Consider the following 23,550-nt stretch of genomic DNA (forward strand, 5'->3'; position numbering starts at 1 on the left):
TATGCCAAGGCCAGCCCCAGAAAAGAACATTTCTACTGTGGGAAATAGATAGTTGCTTAGAACTGTGACATTTTTCCACATGTAGACAATATTATCTAGGGCTGATAATCCACATTTACAATTCCTTCAAACATGCCTGTTTTTATTTTTATACAGGACACTCAGAAGCACATATTGGACAAAATATAAATAATACTTTCAAAAATATTATCTAAGTGGAAGTTAGATGGAGGTGACATACAGCTCCCTTTGTAGTTTTAAACCATTTTGGATTGAAACAGCAACAAAAAAGAGACCATTCCGGAAAAGTTTCAGAGGAAATCCTTTAAAAGCTGAAATTTCTGACACTTCTGTTTCAAAACAAGCATTGGAAACTAGCAGTACAAGATACCATAAAATCCTATGGCCAAGCTTTGCCAAGATGTGCAACTGTTGCTTGAGCTCCACACTGCATTTCTAATACATTTAATGCCTCAGCTCAGCAATTGAAACACCTCAGATGTTCTAAGGCCTCTGTGGGTGCATTTGCCACCCAAAACAGACCATCATTTTAACTTCTTTCCCTGGGATGTTTCTGGGTGTGACGGTTCCATTTCAACTAATGGTCTTCTGAGGATTCCTGAACTTCTTTCCAGAAGGACCCACTGTTGTCACTGGGTCACCTCCATGATGCAACAGGTGACTGGTGTTAACCAAAGGACACACCCAAGCATGAGTTTCTGCAGGGCACTTCACCTTCCAAATAACAGGTTCAGCAACACCTTGCAGCTCTATCCCAGCTTCATTCCCAATGACTTCATTCTTGGCTGACCTCCACTGAGCTGCAATATTGCAACAAAGGACTTACGCATACGCCGTCCAATAGTTCAGGAAAGCCCACAAGGATGTGGGTCATCAATGCTGGAGAAAAGCAACAAGTCCTCCATGCACTAAACACACTTGGCCCCAACATCTTACCTGTCCTGAGTGCAGGACATAGTTTACCCTAAAATCCGATACTCATGGAGGCTTCCTCTTGATCCCAGCTCACACAAAAAGCAGCCTCCTTAAAATTAGGTGTATATTCCCATCGGCCCAGATTCCTACAGATTAAACTAATGAGCTAAGTATCTAGAGCTGCACATGCACCTTGACATTGCCATCACAGGAAATTTTAACTCATATTCAGGTTTTGTAACTACAGCATAGTTCTTGACTTAAAGTGCAAGAGGAAAGAGATGACTACAAATCCTCTTACAACTTTAGCACAAGTAATGAGCTGAAACTAGTGTATTTTCCTCTGGCTACTGCTGACTTCCCAATTTTATCCTGTATAATCACACCTCCCCCTACTCCCTCAGTAATACTCGAGCTCCTCTTACAAACAGCTCCTAAAAGAAGCATAAGTTTCATGAAATATGCAGAAATTTCTGGACCAGTCAGCACTGTGTGGGATATGTAAAGCCACCATCTGAGGTCAGATAAGAAGTTTCCAGGCGAAACTCAGAGCTGCACCTCCCTGGGCGTCACAGATGCTGGAATTGGAATCAGAAGTGCACACAGATTTCGCAGCACTTAATGCTGATCCTCTCCTCGTTTGAAGTGGCTCATAGCTACGTGAGAGCTGGCACTCAACTACACTGAAAACACTGTGAGTTCCCTGTGCTAGGGACTGTACACGCATCTAAGGGAGGGCAATATTTCCTTTATCTACTTACAAATCATAACAGCAACTGGCATCTCCTTCTAAACAAAAACAGAGGTATGAACTAAACACTGAGGAACCAAGTCATTAACTCAGCCACACCTTGGAATATGTTTACACTTTTAGATCAGAAAAAAAGACTACACAAAAAACATAGATCACAGGCTTTAAGTCTTAACTCTACTACCTGAAGTCACTGAAAAAAATTTCGTTTTTCATACATAAGAGCTTAGTTTTGTGAAATGGTTTATGCAGACAACATAACCGACGGTCTACTAGTGAGAGAAGAACAGATAGTGTTCAGATAGAACAGAAGTGCTAGAAAAAAGCACAACCAACACCAGCACTTGTGAAGTCAGGACCCAGACGGCTGGTGCAGACAGCATTAAAAGCTGGACTGAGCCTCTGGCAAGACTAACACTGGAGGACAACAAACTAAACCCTAGAAGATACAACACATGACAGAGCCAAGCGTGGAGCCCCTACATGGTGTGGCTTCAGAGTCAGCTTTAACTATGGCTCCACATCACTGTTTTTAAACAAACCAAAGTTCCACAATTAATCTAGCTCTTCCTCTGAGAAGAAAGATTTCTTCATATTCAAGGAGTTACATGTATCATCCTTCTGCTCTTGTACCATTAATTCAATGTTTTTTATAAAAAAATAATTAAAAATGAATATTTTAGTTTGGACAACTCAACTGAAATGTACTTGGTATGACTGCAATTTTGGTTACCCCTCTTGTTCTATTGGTAAACAGAGGAGTCACCTTTAATATTCATTGAACTATTGACTATGGAAGCTGATCAGCCCAAGAGTGCATAACTTGAGGCCGGATGAAGCCACCGAACTCCTACACTGTCACTGGCTTCCAATTACGATGGCCACAGGTATTCAAGAAGAAACGCCACCTGTGAAACCAAACCATGGTTCCACTCATCCCTCTCCTCCTGCTGCAGTTTCACTGTTCACAGGGTACACAGTCAATTTGTTCAGAGAAGAGTTTCTGGTCAAAAATCTAGCATCAGCGCCTTTCCACTGCCCTCGGGCTTCGGTTCGAGAAGGGCTCCGTGAATGCTCTAACTGGAGACACTGGGCCATCCATCAGTCACAGCTTCACTCCTGCCCTACCACGCGCAAGGCGTTATCAGATAAGGAAAAACACATCCACGGTGTCTTCTGCCTCCAGCACCCACAAGGCGCCGGCGCCAATGAGATCGGAACTCGCCACTCTCGCTGTGCGGCTCCGGAGACCCTGAGGCACCGGCGGTGCCGGGTCCGGTGGTTTTTCCCCGCAGTCGGGCCCAAGAGACGGGAACCCACGGGACCCTCGGCGCGGGAGCGCGACCTGCCCTCAGGGCAGCACGGACACCGCGGGCCGCCGGCCCTGGCGAGCGCCTCCCGTACCTGCTTGCGCATGGCGTTCATGACGCCCATGAAGGAGGCGAGCAGCTTCGCCTCCTCGCGGGCGGCGAGCTTCTTCTCCGTCTTCTTCTTGCTGCTCTTCTCCGACCCGGGCGCGGCCATGCTCGCCCGCGCTCACCGCCGGCACGCCGACCGCGACCGGGAACATGCGCCCGCCGGCAGCCGGGCGGCGAACAACGTGTGGCGGCGCTCGGCACGGGGCGGCAGGGCGGGGACGCGGACACCGGCGGGGACGCGGGCAGCACCCGGAGCGCCGCGGTCGCCGCGGCGGACGCAGCCTGGGGGCGGGGCCCGGCGCGCTGACGCCATCGCCCAGCGCGCGGCCCCACGCGGGGTAAACAAAGAGCGGGGAGGGGCTCGGGAGCGTCACGCGGAGGGCGCGTGCGCGGCAGCCCGAAGGGCGCGGCCGCCCGGGGGCGCGGTTCGCCGGGAGGAAGCGCCCGCGTGGGGGCCGGGCCAGTGGGGGCGGGGCGCCGTGGCACGAGGGGCCTCGGGGGCGGGGCCACGCGCGCGAGGGGCGCGGTCGCTGCTGGTCCCGCGCTGGGGCCGGGGCCCCTCACGGGAGCTCCCACCGCGGTCTGTGGCGGGAGCGCCCTGAGCGGCGGGGTGCGGCCGGGCTGCTGGGGACCCTGCCGGGCTGCTGGGAACCCTGCCGGGCTGCCGGAGACCTTGCCGGGGACCCTGCCGGGCTCCTGGGGACCCTGCCGGGCTGCTGGGGACCCTGCCGGGGACCCTGCCGGGGACCTTGCCGGGCGCCCTGCCGGGCACCCTGCCGGGCTGCCGGGGACCCTGCCGGGCTGCCGGGAACCCTGCCGGGCTGCTGGGGACCCTGCCGGGGACCCTGCCGGGCTACTGGGGACCCTGCCGGGGACCCTGCCGGGGACCCTGCCGGGCTGCTGGGAGCCCTGCCGTGCTCCTGGGGACCCTGCCGTGCTCCTGGGGACCCTGCCGGGCTCCTGGGGACCCTGCCGGGCTCCTGGGGACCCTGCCGTGCTAGGCCTGCCCAGGAGGCTGAGGCTGCCCTGCCCCAGGGGCTGGCGGGGCTTTCTCTGCCCTGTGCGTGGGAGCAAGTGAGGGGAATGGTTCCTGCAGCTCCCGCTGGGGGGATCTCGTCTTGCCGTGGCGACGTGTGTCCCGGTCTCACGTGGGCTGGCTAACGAAACAAACGTGATCCAGAAGAAAACCTCTTTGTCCTGACAGCTGCAGCCACTCCTCCTCCAGAAGTAATGCCAAAGTATTTGGTGCTTTGATCCTCGTTTTTTGAATAGGATAGTGACAGCAGAAGCAATAGTGTGAATTTGCTGTTTGTGCCTTTGTGTGATGTTCCAGATTTTAATTCCACGGATAACAAGGCGTTGAACAGCTTAATGCCATGACTTGAAGGGAGAGAGATTCCTGCAGAAATAACATGAGGCTCTTTTATTAATAAAAGGAACGAGCCGCTTTGTTCCGGATATCATGTCCCATATGGTAAGATTTAAAAAGATGGACTTTGATATCCTGTGGTTCTGCCATCTAACAGTTATTACTAAATAGAAGCTGTAAGAATTTTAATGCATTTGACCTTTGCTTCGTTGAAATAAACAAAACTGACACAGCTATCACTTGACTTTCCAGATTTTATCATGTAACAGTAAAAAAAGGAGAAAACTGGCAATGTGCTTCTTTTTCAGATTTCACGGTATAAAGAATTTACCTATAGAGTTTTGATTTCATCTTCAAGGTAATCATAAGATGCCTGCTTTATCCGTGGGATACGCAGAAATAGCGGTGCTGGGGGATAAATATCTGTGCTCGGTCCCAAATGCACTGCCATGTTCTGGAATACTGGCCAGGTTAAGGAGTTCAGCTTGTTGCTCCCAAGGTCGGATCTTTCGCTGACACGAGCTGTGGTGAGGAAATACAAAAGCAGGGGTTTGCCCCTCCTTTCCCTGGGGAGCTGCTTTTAAGCAGAGAATTTACTGCTGGTTCCTTTTACACTGAGAAACAACACTTGAGCACTTCCAGACCTTGACAGCATTGGGTGTGGTACCTCCCTTTGTACTGCTCTGTGCCGGGCAGCGTTACTGACCTAACGATTAGCATCAGTGTATCGGAGATATCCAGGGATCTGCCTATAACACAGGCAGGCAGTTAACATGATGTCCAGATCAGGCTCAAGTGAGGGCTCAGCCATACTCGAATTCTGCAAGCAGCTTCAGTGGGATTTGACACTGAGGGTAACCTGTGATGCAGGGAACCTCTGTACTCCCTAAAGGACAGCATACCATAAAGCCAGTTTCTTTCATGAAGTTTTCACTACTTCAGACTGTAGTACAAGATGGACGGCTTGTGAGGGAACAGCAAGGGCCACCTGCTCCAAAAGGAATTTTGAGCCAGGAGCAGAGCATGATACCAAGGCAGGTGGGACCAGTCACCTTACCAATAAGAAGCTGGCATGCTGTGTGACAAAGTTCTAGATTTATTTTATTTAAAATGCTTTCAGGGTTAAATGTCATTTTATATGAGATAAGATGCTGTCCTCCTTTTTGATGAAAACCAGCTTTCGTGTGTACGTAGAACTGTAGAATGGCTTGGGTTAGAAAGACCCTACAAATCATCTAGTCTTGACACTTTCCACTAGATCAGGTTGCCCAGAGCCCCATCCAGCCTGGCCTTGAGCACTGCCAGAGTTGGGGCTTGGGGCATCCACAATTTCCCTGGGAAACCTGTTCCAATACCTCACCACTGTCACAGTAATGAATTTATTCCTAATGTCTAGCCTAAGTTTCCCTTCTTTCAGTTTTTCCTCATTATTCTTTGTCCTATCACTACAGTTCCTGATGAAGAATACCTCTCCAGCTTCCCTGTAAGCCCCCTTCAGGTACCAGAAGGTTGCTAAGAGGTGTCCATGTAACCTCTTCTCCAGACTGAACAGCTTCAACTTTCTCAGCCTGACTTCATAGGAGATGTGCTCCAATCCTCTTACCAACTTTATGGCCTCCTCTGGACTTGTTCCAACAGTTCCATGTCCATCTTATGTTGGGATACATATGCATACATGCACTGCCATGTGTAAGTAAACAAAGCCATGAAGAACAACAACAAAGAACAAACAAACACGAAGAACATGTTGTGATGAAAAAAACTTCCAAACATAAGAGGTACTAGATTTCAAGTCCAAGAAATCAGCATCTTTGAGGGATGGCAGAAAATACAAGGGTAGTAATCTCAGGGACAGAAATCTCTTACTCAAAATTTTGAGGTAAGGATCAGAAAGAAGAGTTAGCTCCTTGCGAACACTGAGAAATTAAATTCAAATCATTCAAATGAATAGGAAGTTTGTAACAGATTTAATACAAATGAAAGCATGCCTCTTCTAAGCACATTGTTATTCTCAAAGCACTCTACAAACACTAACAATTTAATGATATTTTATCCCTCAATTCACAAACTGAAGTTCAAATAAAAAATAGAAAAGGATTATCCTCTAAAGCTCATGACAGGAAAACCATTGGCCTGGCACAAATAATATCATATCCATTGTGGTTTCAAAAACATATCAAATTACATTTTAAGCCATCAACTAATGCTGCTAAACAGGCTGGTGCAAGATAGATAGATATCCTGAAATGTTCAGTAAACATTGTTTGTTTAATCTAATAGTCTCTAATACATACTTGTGGTAGAGATCTTTCCATCAAGAAGCTGAAGTAATAAGCATATTGTACTGAAATGAGAAGATTAGCAAGGCCTGACTTTGCAGTGCAGATCCAGAATGACACACGGTAACGTTCAGCTCTTTATGCTAGCCCAGGAACGAAAGTTAAGATACTTACGGCATCCTTTTCTCTCAGGGCTGCATGTGCTTCTTTGGGCAGGAGGAAGGCTACTCAGTTACTTTGTCACTAATAATTTGTTATTTACTGTTTATAAACGGTAACAGTTCACTAGTGCTTTGGTTTTTTTTCTGATTCACAAAGTAAGAAAAGATGTAGAAGTTCTGAATGTGAATATATGTGATATCTCATAATGTCACCAAAATAAGGTCTTCCACCCATTGTGCGAGAGGCCAGTCCACACACAGAATCAATTTATTTATGGTTCTGCACAGAAAGGGGTGCTGGGTGGGAAATCCACAAAGCCATCACTACAACTACCAAAACTTCTCGCTCTTTATACATTTTAGCAAACAAAGGCATTAATGTTCATTGGCTACAAGTTATTTCATTCTTTTATTAATTAGTATTCTTTTATGGTTAATGATTCCTTCACTTCTCATGCTAATTAGTCTGCATACCCAGTCTTTCTTTTCTTTTAATTTGTGGGTTTCTTGTGTCAGTGGTCGCAGATTTCCCCCACTGAAGTTACCTTTCACCCAATCAGAGCTGTTACCTGTTACCCAATCAGCACAGCTGCTGAGTTGGTTTTGTTAGTTTCTCCCTTATCTTGGGGGTGCTGCCAAATGTCCTAGTGGCCTGTAAATTCTGCATCCTTTGTGTCCATTATCAGTGGTACATCCTTCTCCCTAGGCTTTGTTAACCTCCCCCTAGGTCTGAGATCATTAAAGCATCTCAAGCTCTAAACTTTAACAAGGCAATTCTACCGACAAGTAATTTATCTTTCTAACACCTGGACATCAATTATGTCTCAATGATATGCACTTCGTATGGAATCTGCAGCCACGGTATGAATTTATGTGCAATTGCAGTTTTGTGTCTTTTCCCCTGAGCCTGCAACTAGTAACCCATCTCCACATGCCTTTTCTTCATTCAGATGAAGCAGTACTGCTTGCAAGGCCCCTCCTTTCTTTTCCTTTCCCATTGTCTTGCCTGTTCCCAGGCTCTCTGCCTTTTGTGGGCAATGTGTATGTGTTTGAGAAGATGGGGAAGATGAGAAAAACTGTGGGTCCTAGTAGGAATGTGAGTGAAAAGGGGAGGGTTGTGCTGGATAGAGAGAACCTCTCATACCAACTTGCAGTGCCACTTTTGCCCTGAAAGGAAAGCCGCTGAGAGAACCCTGCACTCTTCTCAGAGAGATCAGGAGGACTCCCTCTTCCCATGCCACATCACCTCACTTAAAAAGCACAGTGATGCTCTCTGAAAGATTTCATTCTATTATGACACCTAGCAGTACTATGATCTTTTTTCAGGCAGTAGTGTAGTGGGAGACTCAAATGCCTTTGGTCAGCTTTTGTGACAGGTCCGGTGCCCTCTACTCACCTGGTGTGGATGACTGACAGGTACAAGCAGTGCTGCTGTCATGAGCAGAGCCAACAGTGCAGGTGAAGCAGCGAAATCAAACAGAAACCTGTGACTTGGGATCGGTAACAGCCTTTGTTCAGTGTATGTTGACTGAAGACGAGCTGGCATATTTGGCATGAAAGAAAGATTGCCCAGATGAGGCCCTAATTATGCATTTAGCAGACACTGTTTTTAAAACCACTTCTCTTGAGTGTGTCATCCATTTGTATTCAATGGATTAGAGAAATACAAACTAACTTGTCACAGCAGAGTGCAAAAATATCAATGACAAGTGCTCAGATGAGACTTTACTGGAATAGTGGAAATAGGACATCAAAGAATCAAATAGATGCTTAATTGGGACAGAAGTAAACCAGGGATTGCCAGCAGATTTAACTTTTTGAAGTGAACTGCATGAAGGTCTCAGGTATATTTCTAACACAGTGGCAAGATACTTTCCAAATGGTAATGTTTCTGATTCTTTTCATCTTAACCCATCCCAGATATTTTTTTTTTTAAAGACAACCTCAGGGCTGTTCTTTGTTTATCCCAGAGCAGTCCTTTTTTTTTTTTCCATACAGCTACATACAGGAATTTAGACTGTGTTATGCCAGAAGGAGTGCCAGGACAAGTCATAGCACTGATGCTTACAAGAGATATGAACTTCAAGGAGAAAATGAGCTTATCACCACATTAGCCGGGGTGCCCTACCATGTACATTAAGAAGATCAAAGGTTTATTTCCTTGTACTTCCATGAGCGATGGGAGAACTTACACTTCCTGTAATCAATATTCCAGTTTTGACTGGTACATTCTTAACTGCTGGTCTTCTCAGGAGCATGGTCTTACTGGGTGCCAGCAGCCTCTATTGAGCAAGGATGCCTTGTCCCACCAAGCTGTGCCAGAGCATGAGGGCAATTTGGTCTGAACGGTTTCCTTGTGTTTGAAGTATTTCCAGGATACTCTCTCCTCTACAGTTTACTAGAGGTCCTTCTGATTTTTTTTCATTGGAGAGTTGTTTTAATGTTTTGAATGGAGGCTTTCTCACTGCTTGTTTCTAGAATCCAAGTAACCTTTTCACATGGCTTTATTTATCTGTTTAAAATAAAATTCTTCCCTTTTTTTTTTTCCTCAAGTTTTAGGCTTGTGCCTTCAGTGCTAATGAAAGGAAAACTCTTGTTTTCTTACCAAGATGTGACCTATGGCTTACAACATCCCCTGGCATCCCAAATTTTCTGTTCTTACAGATGCATCAGTTGCATTAAAACATTACAGGCAAAGGGAAGAGACACTAAAATGGATTTGTACTTTATTTGTTTATTCATGATGTAAGGTAGGTGTGGGGATTTTTTTTCCCTTTTGCATTAAAGATCAAGGTCCTCTTTGAATTTTTGGACCATGAAATAGTTTACCATTGAAGCCCCAAATGGCACTTTTCACTCTGTGTGTACTGTGTAATTTTTACTGCATGTTCACTCAAGCAGTAATGCTTATCTGAAAGCAGCACATTTGTGCCAGGGAGCAGGAAGGGCAGGGCTGCTGCAGGAGGGACCCAGCTGTGGAGGAGACCCCATCCTGGCACGTGAATACCTTCTTGGGCAGGGTGCCTTCCCCCACATCTGAACGGAGCCAGGGTTGTGACAGGACCTGCTGATGATCCAGTGGTCACCAGAGGAGTTGAAGTGACAAGGAGCTGCAGAGGGAACCAGAGGGAGTCCTGGGCAAGGGTGGTCAGGGCAGTGAAGCCTGCCCGTGTGCTCAGGACTCCGACAGTTTGGATGAGGGAAGTTCTTCCAGCGAGACAACACCTAATGTATTTGTTTTTGAAAGTGTACCTCCTGCATTCTCCCGAGCTGAATTTAATGCTGTTTAATTGTACTGTGGCTGTAATATAACTCCTCTGTACTCTAGTGGTCAGGCTCGGGACGTGACAGGCTGCTTTGTCCTGGCAGCCAGGATAGGACGTGCCTTCTGTCAGGCAGTGGTTCTTTCTCATGCCAGCACTTCCATTTTAGATTATTATGGAATGATTTATCGCCAGAGCCAGCCAAAGGCAGTAACTGTGACAAATGAAAACTCTGAAAACAATCTCCTTTCAGGAACAGATAAAGTAAACAAGACACAGAAAGCAGAGGATTCCCTGTATTGCTGTTTGGCTGACCTCAGCCAGTGGGTAATTCTGCCACAAGTGGTGTTACACAAAGTCATTAACATCTCCTGGCGCTGAATGTATTTCCCGGGCTTTGGTGCTGTTTGGAACCAATTCCAGACCTTTTCCTTCATTTAGATTTTCCACTCTGAAGAACAATAGATACTTAGGCTCTCTGCAATGTTTCTAATCCAACCCACTCCCCTGCCCTTTTGTTAAGGGAAAAAATAGTATTTGATATGTCTTAAAGCCAGTTCAGTAACTACTGTAGCACGGGTTGTACCAACACCGCAGTAGAGCAGCTGAACGTAGCAAGCCCGTCTCTGAGGTATAAGGATTTGGGGTTGGTTTTGCCACCTGCTGGTAGCACAGACTCCTGCCCTCTGTGACCCATGGGAGCTTGCCAGGGGCTGGGCCTGTGGAGCCTGGACCTGCTGACAAATTTCTGCATACTGCAAAATGGCCTAGTCTTCCTCGCCCGTGAGAGGGAAAAGCAAGCAACCCTAGCAAGGGAGATTTTTGTAGAAAGGTCATACTAAGCATAGGATTAAAAAAAAAAAAAAAAATTAAGTGTACAGGGGAATTAATTGAAAAAAATGTAACCTCCTTGATTTTATTGCCTAAAGTTCTTGGGCATCAATTTGATGAACACTTAAACATGCATTCTTTCTAGTGAGTTTGAAATACCATAAGCTTAAAGAGACAACATAAAATAGGATATTGCCTTGTCTTCTTCCAGCATGTTCTGCCCTTCTGCATGTTCTAACAACCCCAGCCCCTGCCAAGAGCTGTCCTCTCCTCTTGAGAACTAGTCTTTTCTTGGGAGAAACCTAGCAGGAAAGATTATTTACACCTAAATAGCCCCACTTGGGGATGGCTCTCAGTGTTAATAATCCTCTTGCTAAGCAGGGGAATTCAGGCAATGTGTGCTTAAGTGTCTGAACTTGTTTTAGCTCACAGTAGGTGAGTCTCTGCGCTGGAAACTGTATCAGAGAGTAGTAGAACTGTTGTGCAAAAATCCAAATGGATGGGTAAAACTGCTATCTTGTGTTACAGAGAACATCAGTCTCTCCACAACAAAGGTTCCATCAGGTCAGGGATTTGTTTTCAGCCAAATAATAAACGTTATCTGATCTTCCAGTAAAAATCTGTAAATGAGCTCTTTGAGTGTGGCTATTTGCAACATAAATTTATAACTTAGTATGTTTAAGTTTGTTTTTTTTTTTAAGTAGGAACATACAGAGCAATGTAGGAACAGTGACCCCCAAGGACTGGATTTATCTGAGTTTGTCTCTGTGAGCTTTACCCACAGCCAGACTGAGGTACAGAAAAGGAATGCAACACTAACAGTTCAGCAAAGTTTACACCACCTCACCTACCAATGAAGGGCTGCAGAACAGAACAGTTGGTATCAGCAATTCTGATTCACAACTTTTTACAGATTTCCCAGGGGGAACAAGGGGCATTCCTCAGGCCCTCCTACTTGAATAAGCCAATTAACTACTTCTTGTTCACAGGGCAAAAAAAAAAAAAGAGAAGTAAAGATTGCTCTCATATAAGGAAAGCTCTTAGCAGGGCACAAATTTAAATTTTCAATAGCAGCACAAGAGGAAATGGCAAAACTGCCTTCACAGTCATGTTAAATTCTACCATTGTTTAAAGGAGCTCACAGCATCTATGCCCCAACAATAGTTCTATATATTATAAATGCAAATATAAATTATATAAGTATATATGATATAAATGATAGTTCTATATATATGTTTTTAAACAAATCACATATTTCCACTCCAAATGCTGCCTGGAAGAGGATGCCTTCAAGGAAACAATCTGTGAGTCATCCTCAGGAGACATACAACTGAGGCACCTCCTCTGGAACAAAGCCATGTACATCCATCCAAAATATCCAGTTATAAACAGTATTATGTTACTCCCATAATTGCCCAACGGCCTTAGAAGCAATCTGGTTTTTTTATGACAGTAAGAATTAATGTTGAGTTGTTGATGTTAAAAGCTAGAATAACATCACATGAAGATGAAAATGCCATTTCAGTGATAGTTTATTCTGGATTATGCTAAGAAGTATTAGCCTGTGATCATTTAAGACTCATAAAATTTTTACTCCTTGTTAAAAACTTATTTGAATGTCTGAATGTAAAAGATACTTTCTGAGGGTTAATGTGGAAACCTTAGGGCAGATGAAGAACTCATCTGTGGATTTGGCAGGTAAGATAACACAAACTTGTGTGGATTGTTCTTTTTTTCTGTGTACCTTTCTGTATTATGAAAATACTATTACAAAATAGATTTTCACAAATTCCCAGTGATACATGGGCTTAATGTTTGCTGTCTTTCTCAAACCCTTGGCTCTAGTTTTTAGTTCTCTCACTCTGAGAGATATGGAAGAACTAATGCAAGAAAAGAAAGCTTTGAGAAGAGGCAAGTATATGCTAGAGCCTGTTAGTTGCAGGTGTGGGATAGAGGGTCTTACAAAATAGAAACAAGGGTACACCTTATTCAGAAGAAGAAAGATCCTTTTGTGGGACCTGATGCATCAACTGAAGGAGTGTGGAATCCATCTGTGCAGTCAGCAGGCCCCTGTACAGTGGTAACGCTTTCTTGTTACTGCTGTTGTTCCATCCTACTACTGGAATGGATCCTGTTGGTCTCATCATTCCTGGGATAACATGCATGTGCCATATGGGGCTAGCACAAGAGGGAGCTGAACTTCATCCATTCTCCCAGGAATTGACAGGACCCAGGGCAAATAGGGCTGTAGAAGGAAACCCAGAAAACACTGGTTAGTTAGCAAAGTGAAGGCACTACACAGGCAAGTTCTGTCATTTCAGCATTTACTTGAAGAAAATGGAGTACCCAGCGCCTCAAACTCTTCTCTCTCCATTCACTCACGAGGCTGAGGTTTTTGGAGGTTTTCAATAGGACAGAGGTGGAGGACCTTGAGAGCCTGGGAATAGCCTGGATGCTGAATGACTGCTGGAGGAGTAGGGATCATTGGTGTTAATAATGTATGTGCTATTGGGAGAAACTGGCTTTGAGAAATCATCTTAGAATGACACTGATTTATTTGTCATGTTCATTTGACTGCACATTTGTTTTGTGGGTAGGAAGAAACTCGTTTTGAAAGAAACAATTAACAGTGATTAAAAGAAGTTGTTTTGCAGTCAGTTGCTTTCTGGAGCAATCACGAGGGTGGCTGGATTGCCATCTTTCACTGAGTCCTCCAGCAACAGGGGTACCTCTGTATTTCCCTACCTATAATATTTTATGCCTTTCCTCTTTAGTCTTCTTCCTCCTGGATTTTCTTGGACCTCCTTATTACCCATATTCATCAACCCTCTCTGTAATTTTCCCTTCTTTTTGCCTGAACTTCCTCACAGCTTTTGTTCACAACCTCGCAATTCTCTCGAAGTACGAGCCAAGAGTATGCAGCTAGGACATGCTGGACCTGATCCTTGGCACAGACAGCTGAACCCCTGGGGGCTGACAGAGGAGGTGACCAAGAGAGGGTTGAAAGACTCGCTAGACAGGAGGTTACAGGATGCAGTAATCTGTCTGTATCCAAGCCCTGATGGTGCCAACTGAGTACGTGCTACAGGGATGATGGGAATGGTAAGGCTGCTTTCAATAGTGTATTATTATCCCTTTATAAAATCATCTGAAATTCAAAGAAATTAATAAAAGTCTTTATGAGTATGTAAAAGTCATCGCCTGATACGCACTGACCTACGACATCTCCCTTATTCAGTTGTGGCAGTGTCTCCCCAGTGCTACTGGGATATAATAGGGGCTTTACTGGTTTCCACTGGGCAGTGAGCAGGGCTACGACACAATCACTGACCCGGTTTTATCTGAAACAAACAACCCTTCTCTCTCCTCCCTGCAAACAATAAGATTGTAAGATCCAAGGCCAAATTCATGTTGTTGTGAACAGCTGCAAATCCACTGACGTCAGCAGAGCTGTATCCACTTAGTAAAACAGAGAGTCCAGCTCACGGTGGTTCTTTGGATGAATTTCAGTGGAACAACTGCATCTATCTATCTAAAATTCTCCTCAGTTTTTCTTTAGATGTATATGTTTTTTCCTGTCCTGTGCAGTGCAGGAGTGTGCTGTCAAGCAGCTGCTCATGTAAGTGATCCTTGAAGCTCTCTGTGAAGCAAATTAAGAGTCTGGCTGGATGAACTGGCTACACCATGGACAAGTATGAGGTTGTAAGAGGAGAAATGAAACTTCTGATCTCAAGGGCCCAATAAACATGATATCCCACAATGCAGGAGCTTTGGAGCATAGCAGAGAGGTGCAAGCCCTGCATGGCCAGCAAGAAGCGTGACTATAATGTTCAAAGGGCTGCTCAAAATAGTCTTAATTTTACAAGTGGCAGTCACTATGGCTTGATCTTTCCAAGTGTCTAAAAACATTAGCCCCATTGACCTTGAGTTACGCAAACCTAGAGTGAAGCAGAGAACCAGCACTGCAGAAGTTTGAGCTTCAGAGCAGTCACTGCTGATTGCAAGGACTTATTTTTTTCTGTTTTCTTAAGAAGAAGGGAAACTCCACATGGGAATGGAGAAGGTGCGTAATGATCTCCACTGGCTTCAGAACCAGCTTCCAGACCAACATTGCTGTGTTTGAATCACCCTGGAGCAAGTTGTTTGACCTTTGGTACAAGAAATTACTTCCAATAGACTGTGTCTACATTAGATTAGATTAGATTGTGCTGATCCCATTCTCTAATCAGGGCAGCTGCATGGGAGTTGCACTCCAGTTCTTCCCACTGAAGTTGCATCTTTCTCAGGAGTTTGTATTCTCAGTGTTGAAATGAAAGATAAGCAAACAGGACCTTTCAGGGGAAACAAAAATATGGCTGCTTTTAATTTAGTCAAAATGAGTTTCTGTATGGACATTTGTGTAAGTAAGAAACTCCAACAGTGCAAGAATGCTCACAGTTCTAGCCTTCATTTAAGTTATACAGTGAAGTATTTACAGATTACTAAGGAGGACTTTCAGAGTCTGACGTGCATAATAAAACATCAGCAACGAGGGTCTATTGATGATGGTCTTTGTGCAGAGTCACATTTAGGCTGACCTTTGATCCAAGCAGTGTGAATGACAGCAGTTTGGGATGCTTACAATGGGTTACTGAAAAAAATGAGGGTATGTAATAAAGTTATTAGCACTGAGATGAAACAATGTGGTGAAAAATACAGATCTGAATCACCGAGGGAAAACACTTTATGTACAGGATGGATTCTGAGTGTCCCATCTTCATCTTACTTAGCCTGAGGCTGTGGGAAGAGCAAACAAAGAACATGGAATTGTTCCCACACAAGAACAGACAAGCCTACATTGAAAAGATGAGTGAAACTAGCAGGATTCAGGGACATTGCATGCAATCTCCAAGGAGAAACAAACTTCAGTCTGAGACCTTGAATATCAAAAGGAGTTGAAAGACTTATAAACCCTTCGAGAAGACACAAAAATTCCCTGTGGAGACAAACTGAAGGAGAGAGATTGCGAAGAGAATTTAAATATATCCGACTGTTGAGAGATGTTAGTTGTTTAGATTAAATAAGTTTTTTACAGAATGAGTCAATTCGAGTTATAATATTGTATGAATTAGTATGCTCTTTGCTTAGTTTTACTTTCTTAGCATGAGTAATTGGATTTGCTGAAGCCTTAGGCCACAAGCTGTGAACTTTCATCTATGCTTTTGGCTGGAATAAAATTTGCTTTCTCACTAATTTTCCTAGTAGCTAGTACAGTGGTGTGTTTTGGATTAAGTAAGAGAATAATATTGATAACACTCTGATGGTTTAGTTGTTGCTTATTAATGTTTTTCCTAGGTTTAGGACTTTTTTAGTTTTCCATGCTCTACTGGTGAGCAGGTGCACAAGAAGCAGAAACCAGAAGATAAAGAGGACACCGCTGGCAGCAGAAGATGCAACTCGAGGAGATAAGAACAGTTAATGGCCTGTCTGTGTGGCGATGAAGAAAGAATCCCATATGGTGTTAGAACAACCCAGACCACAGTTCACCATTGAACTAGAAAGTCATGTGCAGAGCACATGAGGCATGGCTGCATAAATCATAAGGGTATAATTGCCCAGGGATGTCTTTTTTGGCAGTCCCTCTCTGAAGACACCCAGATCGAGCTGACTCTGCTGCTGTATCACTCTATTAAATTATTTATTCTTAAAAAATCCAAAGCCTGAGACTCTGCTGTGGGAAACCTAGGGTTGAGCCCGAAGGAGAAGGAAACACACCCGAGAATGAATGTGTGTGTGAACAAGGAGTCAAAAGGGATCATCCATTGGCTCACTGGAGCTGCCCTCTGTAAAGGAACTTCAGTCCTGTCAGTTAAAGTCTTGGGTCATGTGTGTGCAACTCCTTGAATGGTGTGAGAATGCTCAGGCATTCTCCCTTAACACAGCCTCCCCAGGCCAGGAGAATGGCAAGCCTGCCAGTTGTACATGTGGACAGTTTCACACTTTTAGAGATATTTTTATCTTTCATATGCAAGTAATAGACCATAGGATTTAAGCTGGCCATAGGATTTAAGCTGGCCACCTCTGTCATCTACACTGGAGACAACAGAAGCACAGTTATGTGTGAAGGACTAGTGGAGTCATAACTAATAGTCTGGAAGTGCAGACAGGACCCCAGCAGGAAGAAGAAGCATCATGACATTTCATCACACACACATTAAAAAGACGATAACTAGAGGCTTGGCATGTGGGAAGAAACTTGCTCACACTGGGGTCAGAGGTATTTTTCAAGTATAGCAATGCTAATAAGCAACACTTACCCATTAAAAAAAAAGAAAAAAAAAGAAAAAAAAAAGAAAAAAGGACTATATTCTTCCATTCATGTCTTTTTCCTACTCCATATCTGTGATTTTACCTTTTCTGTCTTCTCCTTTTTGAGATGTATAATCCTCCTAAGGGTAGTATTTTATGAATGGGCCTGTTAGATAGTAGCATGTACCAGTAGTTCTTGTAACTATTCCTCCAGCTAGGTGGGTGATATCCTCCAAAGAAAATGCACTAGTGTTTCCTAGAAGTGTGATTTAACATCACTGTTGGTTAAGTGGAGTAGTTTGAAAAAGACTTTTGTAAAATCCTCTAGAAGCAGCTTCTTAACTTTCTGATAGAGGTATAGTATTTACTGGGGGTTTTTTCAGCTTGTGACTGGTTCCTAAGCTGCCAGGCAGTGACAGCACATTCCCAGCCTGCCAACCCTAATACCTTTGGCAGTAGATGGCTGCTTTTAGCAGCAGTCATGTGCTGCCAAATTACTTTGCCAAAGCTCTTCTGATTTCTAGACAAGTTGGAGTCCAGGACAGGCATGTTCAGGAAGTTTGACAAAGGGCACATCAGGATCCCTAACTATTTGCAGACCAAGCAACTGCTCAGCACAGGTCATACATGGTGCTCTTCCTTATTGGCCTGCTGGCTGCAGACATTGCTTCGTCCCAGTTCGTCCTGCGTTATCTCACACTGCTGTCAGTACCAAGATCTAATTTTGCCATTTGAAGCCTTCAGTGTCTCTTTAACTACTGCCAAGTTTAAGATCCAGGGCCTTGCTGTCAAAGCCCCCGTGATACTCACTCTATTCTCATTTTCTTTCCTCTTACTTTCCAAAAGAACGCTTCCTTCAGGTTATTCTTCTATCTTCACCTCACTATTATTACAGTGAATTTTCTTCATGTGGAAAAAAAAATCTGTATTTTATGTATTGTGATTTTTCTGAAGAATTTATTAATTTCAGACTACCCCCTCATCTGCAGGCACCTGTTACTATTTCTCGTCTTGCACAAGAAAGAAAGAGGAGCCCCAGGAGGCAAACAAAATTCTTTTGTTAATTAAAGCCCTCTTTTACCGTGAATCTGTGTTTGTGCAGATTTACTTGTAAGTTCATTTAATCAGGAGGATTTGGGTTATTTGGGGATTTATTTGCAAATTTATTTGATCAGGAATAGTTTAGTTTGCTTTGGTTTCATGGCAAAATCTGGCCTGATGTGCACACTTCTTTCCTGGGAAATTCCTCTATAAACTTACTCAGAAGCAAGAGCCAGAATCCACACACACCCGCAACATCCCAGAGACAGACTCAGCCGGCAGACACCACCTGCTGTCACACAGCATTTGCCCCACACCATTATTCTCTGCTCCTGTCCATTGAGAAGGAACAGAATAGAGTGAACAAAAGGATAATAGAATGACTTGGCACATGCCATCCCTCATGCAGGTGGCGGACTTCCAGAGGCTGAGAGGAGGCGGCCGAGGTGCAGCCATAGTCTGGCAGAGGAATGGGCTTAAAGGAAAATAAGTGTACTTCCCTGAAAAATTTTATTTTGAGAGAACATCTTGAATGGTTAGTGACTTCAGTTTCATTTAAACAAATTGCAGAAACTCATTTCCAACAAAAGAAGTTAGATACGATGCTTCAGAAAACATACTAATTCTCAATTCTCCTTTTCAGTTATTGTGAAGATCTATTTGCATTTGCAAATATGAAGTGAAAATGTAGCAAGAATATACACTATTTTTCATGCCAACATCTGGTATTTTCATTGTGGAGAAGACTAAAAACCTCACATGTAAAGCATTGCATATATTTTCTTTTTAATTTATACTGTTTTGTGTAACTGATTTCTAATATCTCCTTTGTTTTAACAAACCTGTGTTTCAGATTAGCATCTCTTAGGAGAGCCACAATAATACATATACTTGTACAGTTAATGCATATTTGAATCTTTCAAGAGATATTTAACAAGTTTCTTTTCATATAATAATTTAAAATTCTCCAGGTGAGCCATTTTTATTTACACATATTAGATGAGGTTTGAATTGTTTCTTCTAATCTTTTTTTCTCATGTGTCTCTTGAGGAAGTTGCAGTTTAAAATATCTGGAACACTAACACTGTCGTGTTGCTCTTCACACGTTTCAATACTGTAGTAGTTCTTAGTGCGTGAAATTACACCAACCCTGCCGATGTTAGAAGCCATTACAGGACAGCAAAATCCTTGTTCAACCCTATGCTCTCCAGTAGATGTCATCGTGGCAATGGAGAATACTGCTGGGGATATTGGGAATGAGATCTCCTTTGCCAAGGCAGGAAGAAAGCTTTGCAGTAATAGACTTTGTTTCTGTCAAAACAAGGTAATTGTCTCAACGTTTTGCATTTATGGAGAGCTTTTCCTTTCTATAACGCTTTGAAAAACATGTTGGCTAGTAAAACACAGCCTCCAGTCAGGCCACACAGGACCGTGGTCCATGGCAGTGGTGTCTACATGTTCTGAAGATGGTCATAAGTATAGATATATAAGGGCAGAATGCACATGCCGTACTCAGTTTATCGATTCTTTGATTTTTGGGTTTTTTCCTCAACTATACAGTTTCTTGTGTATGACACCCCTTGCTCAAAGCCATCACATCCTTTCTGTTCTACTACCCCCCTCGCTGCCCAAATCCTCTTTAGAAATAATTTCTCCAGAGGAAAACCCAAATCCTCCTATTTCGTTTTTACCATGAGTGAATCTCTCCACACCTCAGCACATGTCAGCACCTGAGCTGCTGGGTGTCCAGTCAGTTTTAAGGTTCATAGCTGCCTGAGTGGGTCGTTCAGCAGTGAGTAAATCCACAACCCTGTATCATTATTAGGTATTTTAATCTCTCCAACAGAGAACAAATCCCCAGAAAAGCCAAGAGTCAGTCACTGGCAGTTTTACATGCATAAGGGCTGCAAGGCTGCAACATCCACATCTATATAATCTGAAAAAAAAATATTGAATTATTGAAAATATGTTTAGCAATTGTTCAATAGCTGACCTGAGTTTCTCAGAAAGGTCATGAAGATCTGGATTAGAAAAAAATATCAGACATCTTTCCCCACCTTGGAAGTCCCAGCAGTTTTGATTGAACTTGCGATATGTGTTTAGTGAGTGTTGTCCCTTTTTAATTTTAGCCAGTGCTGCGTCTGTGTTCTTCATGACAGACTGACAATATGTAAGATGTCGTCAGATAAAATAGAGCACAAGCTGAGCCGAGTGAAGCAAGCTGCTTGAGCTGAAATGTGACTTTGTAAAAATCAACAGGGTGCAGCTATATCAAATAATAAGTACATAATTTGAATGTTCTCTTTTGTCTAGATAATAGCCCTATGAAAAATAAGTTGTTTTTTTTTAATGGCAGGCTTTGGGGAAGCAGATAGCAAGAAAGCAGAACACTAATGGCCTGATTAACTTAAGAGTCTGCTTCTCCTTGTTAGTCCAGTCTTTGAGACTGAAGCAAGTCTCTGTGACCAACATAAATTCTAGAGGAAATGGCCAGATAATTAGAACAAATTTGTAACCTCTCAACACTAAGAGGAAAGCAATTCTTATTGGCAAGATTTTTGTCATTGTTCCCATTCTCAAAAGAATGTTGGCTGGAATTGTGTCCTTGACCAAGTGGAAAGGTTCTCTGCTGGCAGGAAAACAACACATTTAATAAAAACAAAGCAACTGATGCTTTTGACAGAACAAGAACAGACATCTGTCTGGCTGTTCTGAGTAAGCAAAAATAGCAGAAAAGGCCCATAAAATTTTATTAAAATAAATGGGGTAATGAAAGGGTTGCAAAGAATGCACTTGTTTGTAAGTTACCACCTTATCTGGGTACTGTCAAAGAACATGGGAAAAAAAGTATATCTTTTATCCTCAGGAAATGTAGGGTGTTATATTATCAAAGCTATCTATGAAAGCAAACTGTAAAAAACCCTACAGTAACATTTTAAGAACTGTGAAGATATAGCTATTAACTAAAAGCAGGAGACGAACTTAGCTATAATCTCTCGGAAAAGCTAACAAAGGTAACTACCTAGCTCACGTTCACTTTGGATTCTGCTTCAAATAAGTGAGATTTTTGTTACATATACTGTCCTATTAAAGAATACTTATTTTCCCATTAACAGTGTTCCCTGTTAAAAGCATTTCATAGAACTATAATTTAATTTCACTTAAGTCTTAAAATGTTCAGTCTCTAACTGATTGCTTTGAGAGGACAGAATAAGCATCACAGTAAAAGCCCAGAAGCTCAGAAGCATAATCATGAAGATACATCACTCAGTTCTCTGTATCTGTCTTAAAGCAGGGTCAAATATGCCTAAGCTTTTCTTAAAAACTGTGGTAATTGCACATTTTTCTTCAGTGATCTGCAGTTGCAGTGCTATCAGTACAGTTAGAGCATGCCTGTAAGAAATATGGGAACAAACTTTTTACTAAGGCCTGTAGCAATAGGGCAAAGCATAATGGTTTACAGTAAAAGAGTGTGATTGAGACTAGATATAAGGATGAAATTTCTTATAATGGGGGTGGTTAAGCACTGGAACTGATTGCCCAGAGAGGTGGTGGACACCCCATCCCTGGAAACATTCAAGGTCAGGTTGGAGGGGATTCTGAGCAACCTGATCTAGTTGAAGATGTCCCTGGTCATTGCAGGGATGTTGGACAAGATGACCTTTAAAGGTCCCTTCCAACCCAAACTGTTCTATGATTCTGTGATTTCCTAATGCCAACCTTCTGTCTCTCTTGCAGCTTAGCTTGTAATTTGTCATCCTATCTGCTTTACAATAAACATTAATCTCTCTCAGGATTATGAAACTTAGCAATGTAATTGAAGCCTTAACTTTTGCTGGGGTAATTGCTTGAAATGTGAGTCTCTAAGCCAGTTCTGGTTCTTGTGCACTGGAAGAGCTCCAGCTGAGAGTAGGATGCGGCCATGGCAGTGGAGTCGTGTCAGACCAAAAAGATGTTTCTATATAGACACACTGATGCTGATTTTCCGGGCTGCTTCCACAGTTCTGTGTGGAGCCAACCACAGTACATGTGATGAGGACTTCCCAACACTGGCTGGGTGTCAGGGTGTCCAGGCTGCTTCTCTGGGTTAGCAGAGGACACATGAACTTTGTAGGCTTGGCTCTAGCACCCCGACTTTAGGGCCAATAGGGTTACATCAGAAGGGAGAGCTTCCTATATAAAAAGTTGTGCATGTGTTTCTAGCCCTTGGGATTCAAAGGCAAAGCTGCCAAGCGTGACCCAAGAGTAAGCAGTAGTGAAATGTCAGCTGGTAGCGCTGAACACAAGCACAGCCCCTCCACGAGCTCCCCACACGCCGAGGGAGGAAGTGGTGAGCGCAGCCGGGCAGCCTCGCACAGCCCCGCACCGCCCCGCCCCGCTCCGGCCCCGGGCGCTGCCCCAGGCGGACACGGCTTCTCCCGGGCACCTCCGGGCCCCTCGGGGGGCACGGTGGGACACGGCTTGGCTTGCTCACTGGGGAACAGCCCATCACTGTGAGATTCTCGCGAAAAGGATATGCAGCTGGCCAGGGTGTCTGACGGCCCTTGTAAACCGAGCTGTTAATTTTCTGTAGTCCAGCAGCAAGACAATAAATACATGCACTCAGAATACTGTCAACGTGCCCAGGCACAGAGGGGGCGGGAGAGGAATTTTCTGTAGGAGTAATAATTAGCAAGCATGTGAAGAACCATGAAAACGTAAAAACCTTGGATTGCTTTGCAACATTTTTCCTCATCTCTCTCACTCTCACAGCATCCTCACCAGCCCTCCCCGCTCCTCCTTGTGTATACAGCAAGGAGCAGCCCCCAGTCAGGCACTACAAACAGTTGTGGTTATAAGGAGAAGAAACCCAGCTCAGCCATGATAATTAAGATAGCTGTGATACTTTAATTGAGCTGCTAATACCAAAGCAGAGGTGTTGCATAGAAGGCCAGTGGGTAGCAGCTTTTCTTTCAGTACTTTTCTGAGCAGGAAGAACTGTAGTGCTGCGTGGGGAGTCGCAGGAGATGCTTTGCTGTAGTGGATCCTTATCTCCTCCTTCTAGCTTCCCCGTCCCAAATAAAGCCTCTCCCACTGTCAGTTCTGTCATGATGCTGTATGTTTGACTGTACTTCTCATAACAGCAATCTCCACGTTGTTCCTCTGTTCCCCTCCCTGACCTTGAGGGCTCATTTCTAACATTTTGGACTACACCGGCTTTGATGCAATGCTTG

The 23,550-nt window shown here is 43.9% G+C and overlaps 1 protein-coding gene and 1 long non-coding RNA gene across 2 annotated transcripts in view; one reads left to right on the forward strand and one right to left on the reverse strand.

Moving 5' to 3' along the window:
- LOC116444421 (kelch-like protein 7) overlaps positions 1-3,377 on the reverse strand; it is a 1,204,309-nt gene extending 1,200,932 nt beyond the window's left edge. The window contains 1 exon segment of the mRNA XM_032109808.1: positions 3,092-3,377. Coding sequence (XP_031965699.1) covers positions 3,092-3,211 — 120 coding nt within the window. The 5' untranslated portion in view covers positions 3,212-3,377.
- A 611-nt stretch (positions 3,378-3,988) lies between these two features.
- On the forward strand, positions 3,989-4,710 carry LOC116448247. The gene is made up of 2 exons (XR_004241859.1): positions 3,989-4,332; positions 4,439-4,710. It is a non-coding gene; the product is annotated as an uncharacterized LOC116448247 (long non-coding RNA).
- The last annotated feature ends 18,840 nt before the right edge of the window (positions 4,711-23,550 follow it).

The sequence above is a fragment of the Corvus moneduloides genome, chromosome 1, assembly GCF_009650955.1.
Source record: "Corvus moneduloides isolate bCorMon1 chromosome 1, bCorMon1.pri, whole genome shotgun sequence".
NCBI lineage: Eukaryota > Metazoa > Chordata > Aves > Passeriformes > Corvidae > Corvus > Corvus moneduloides.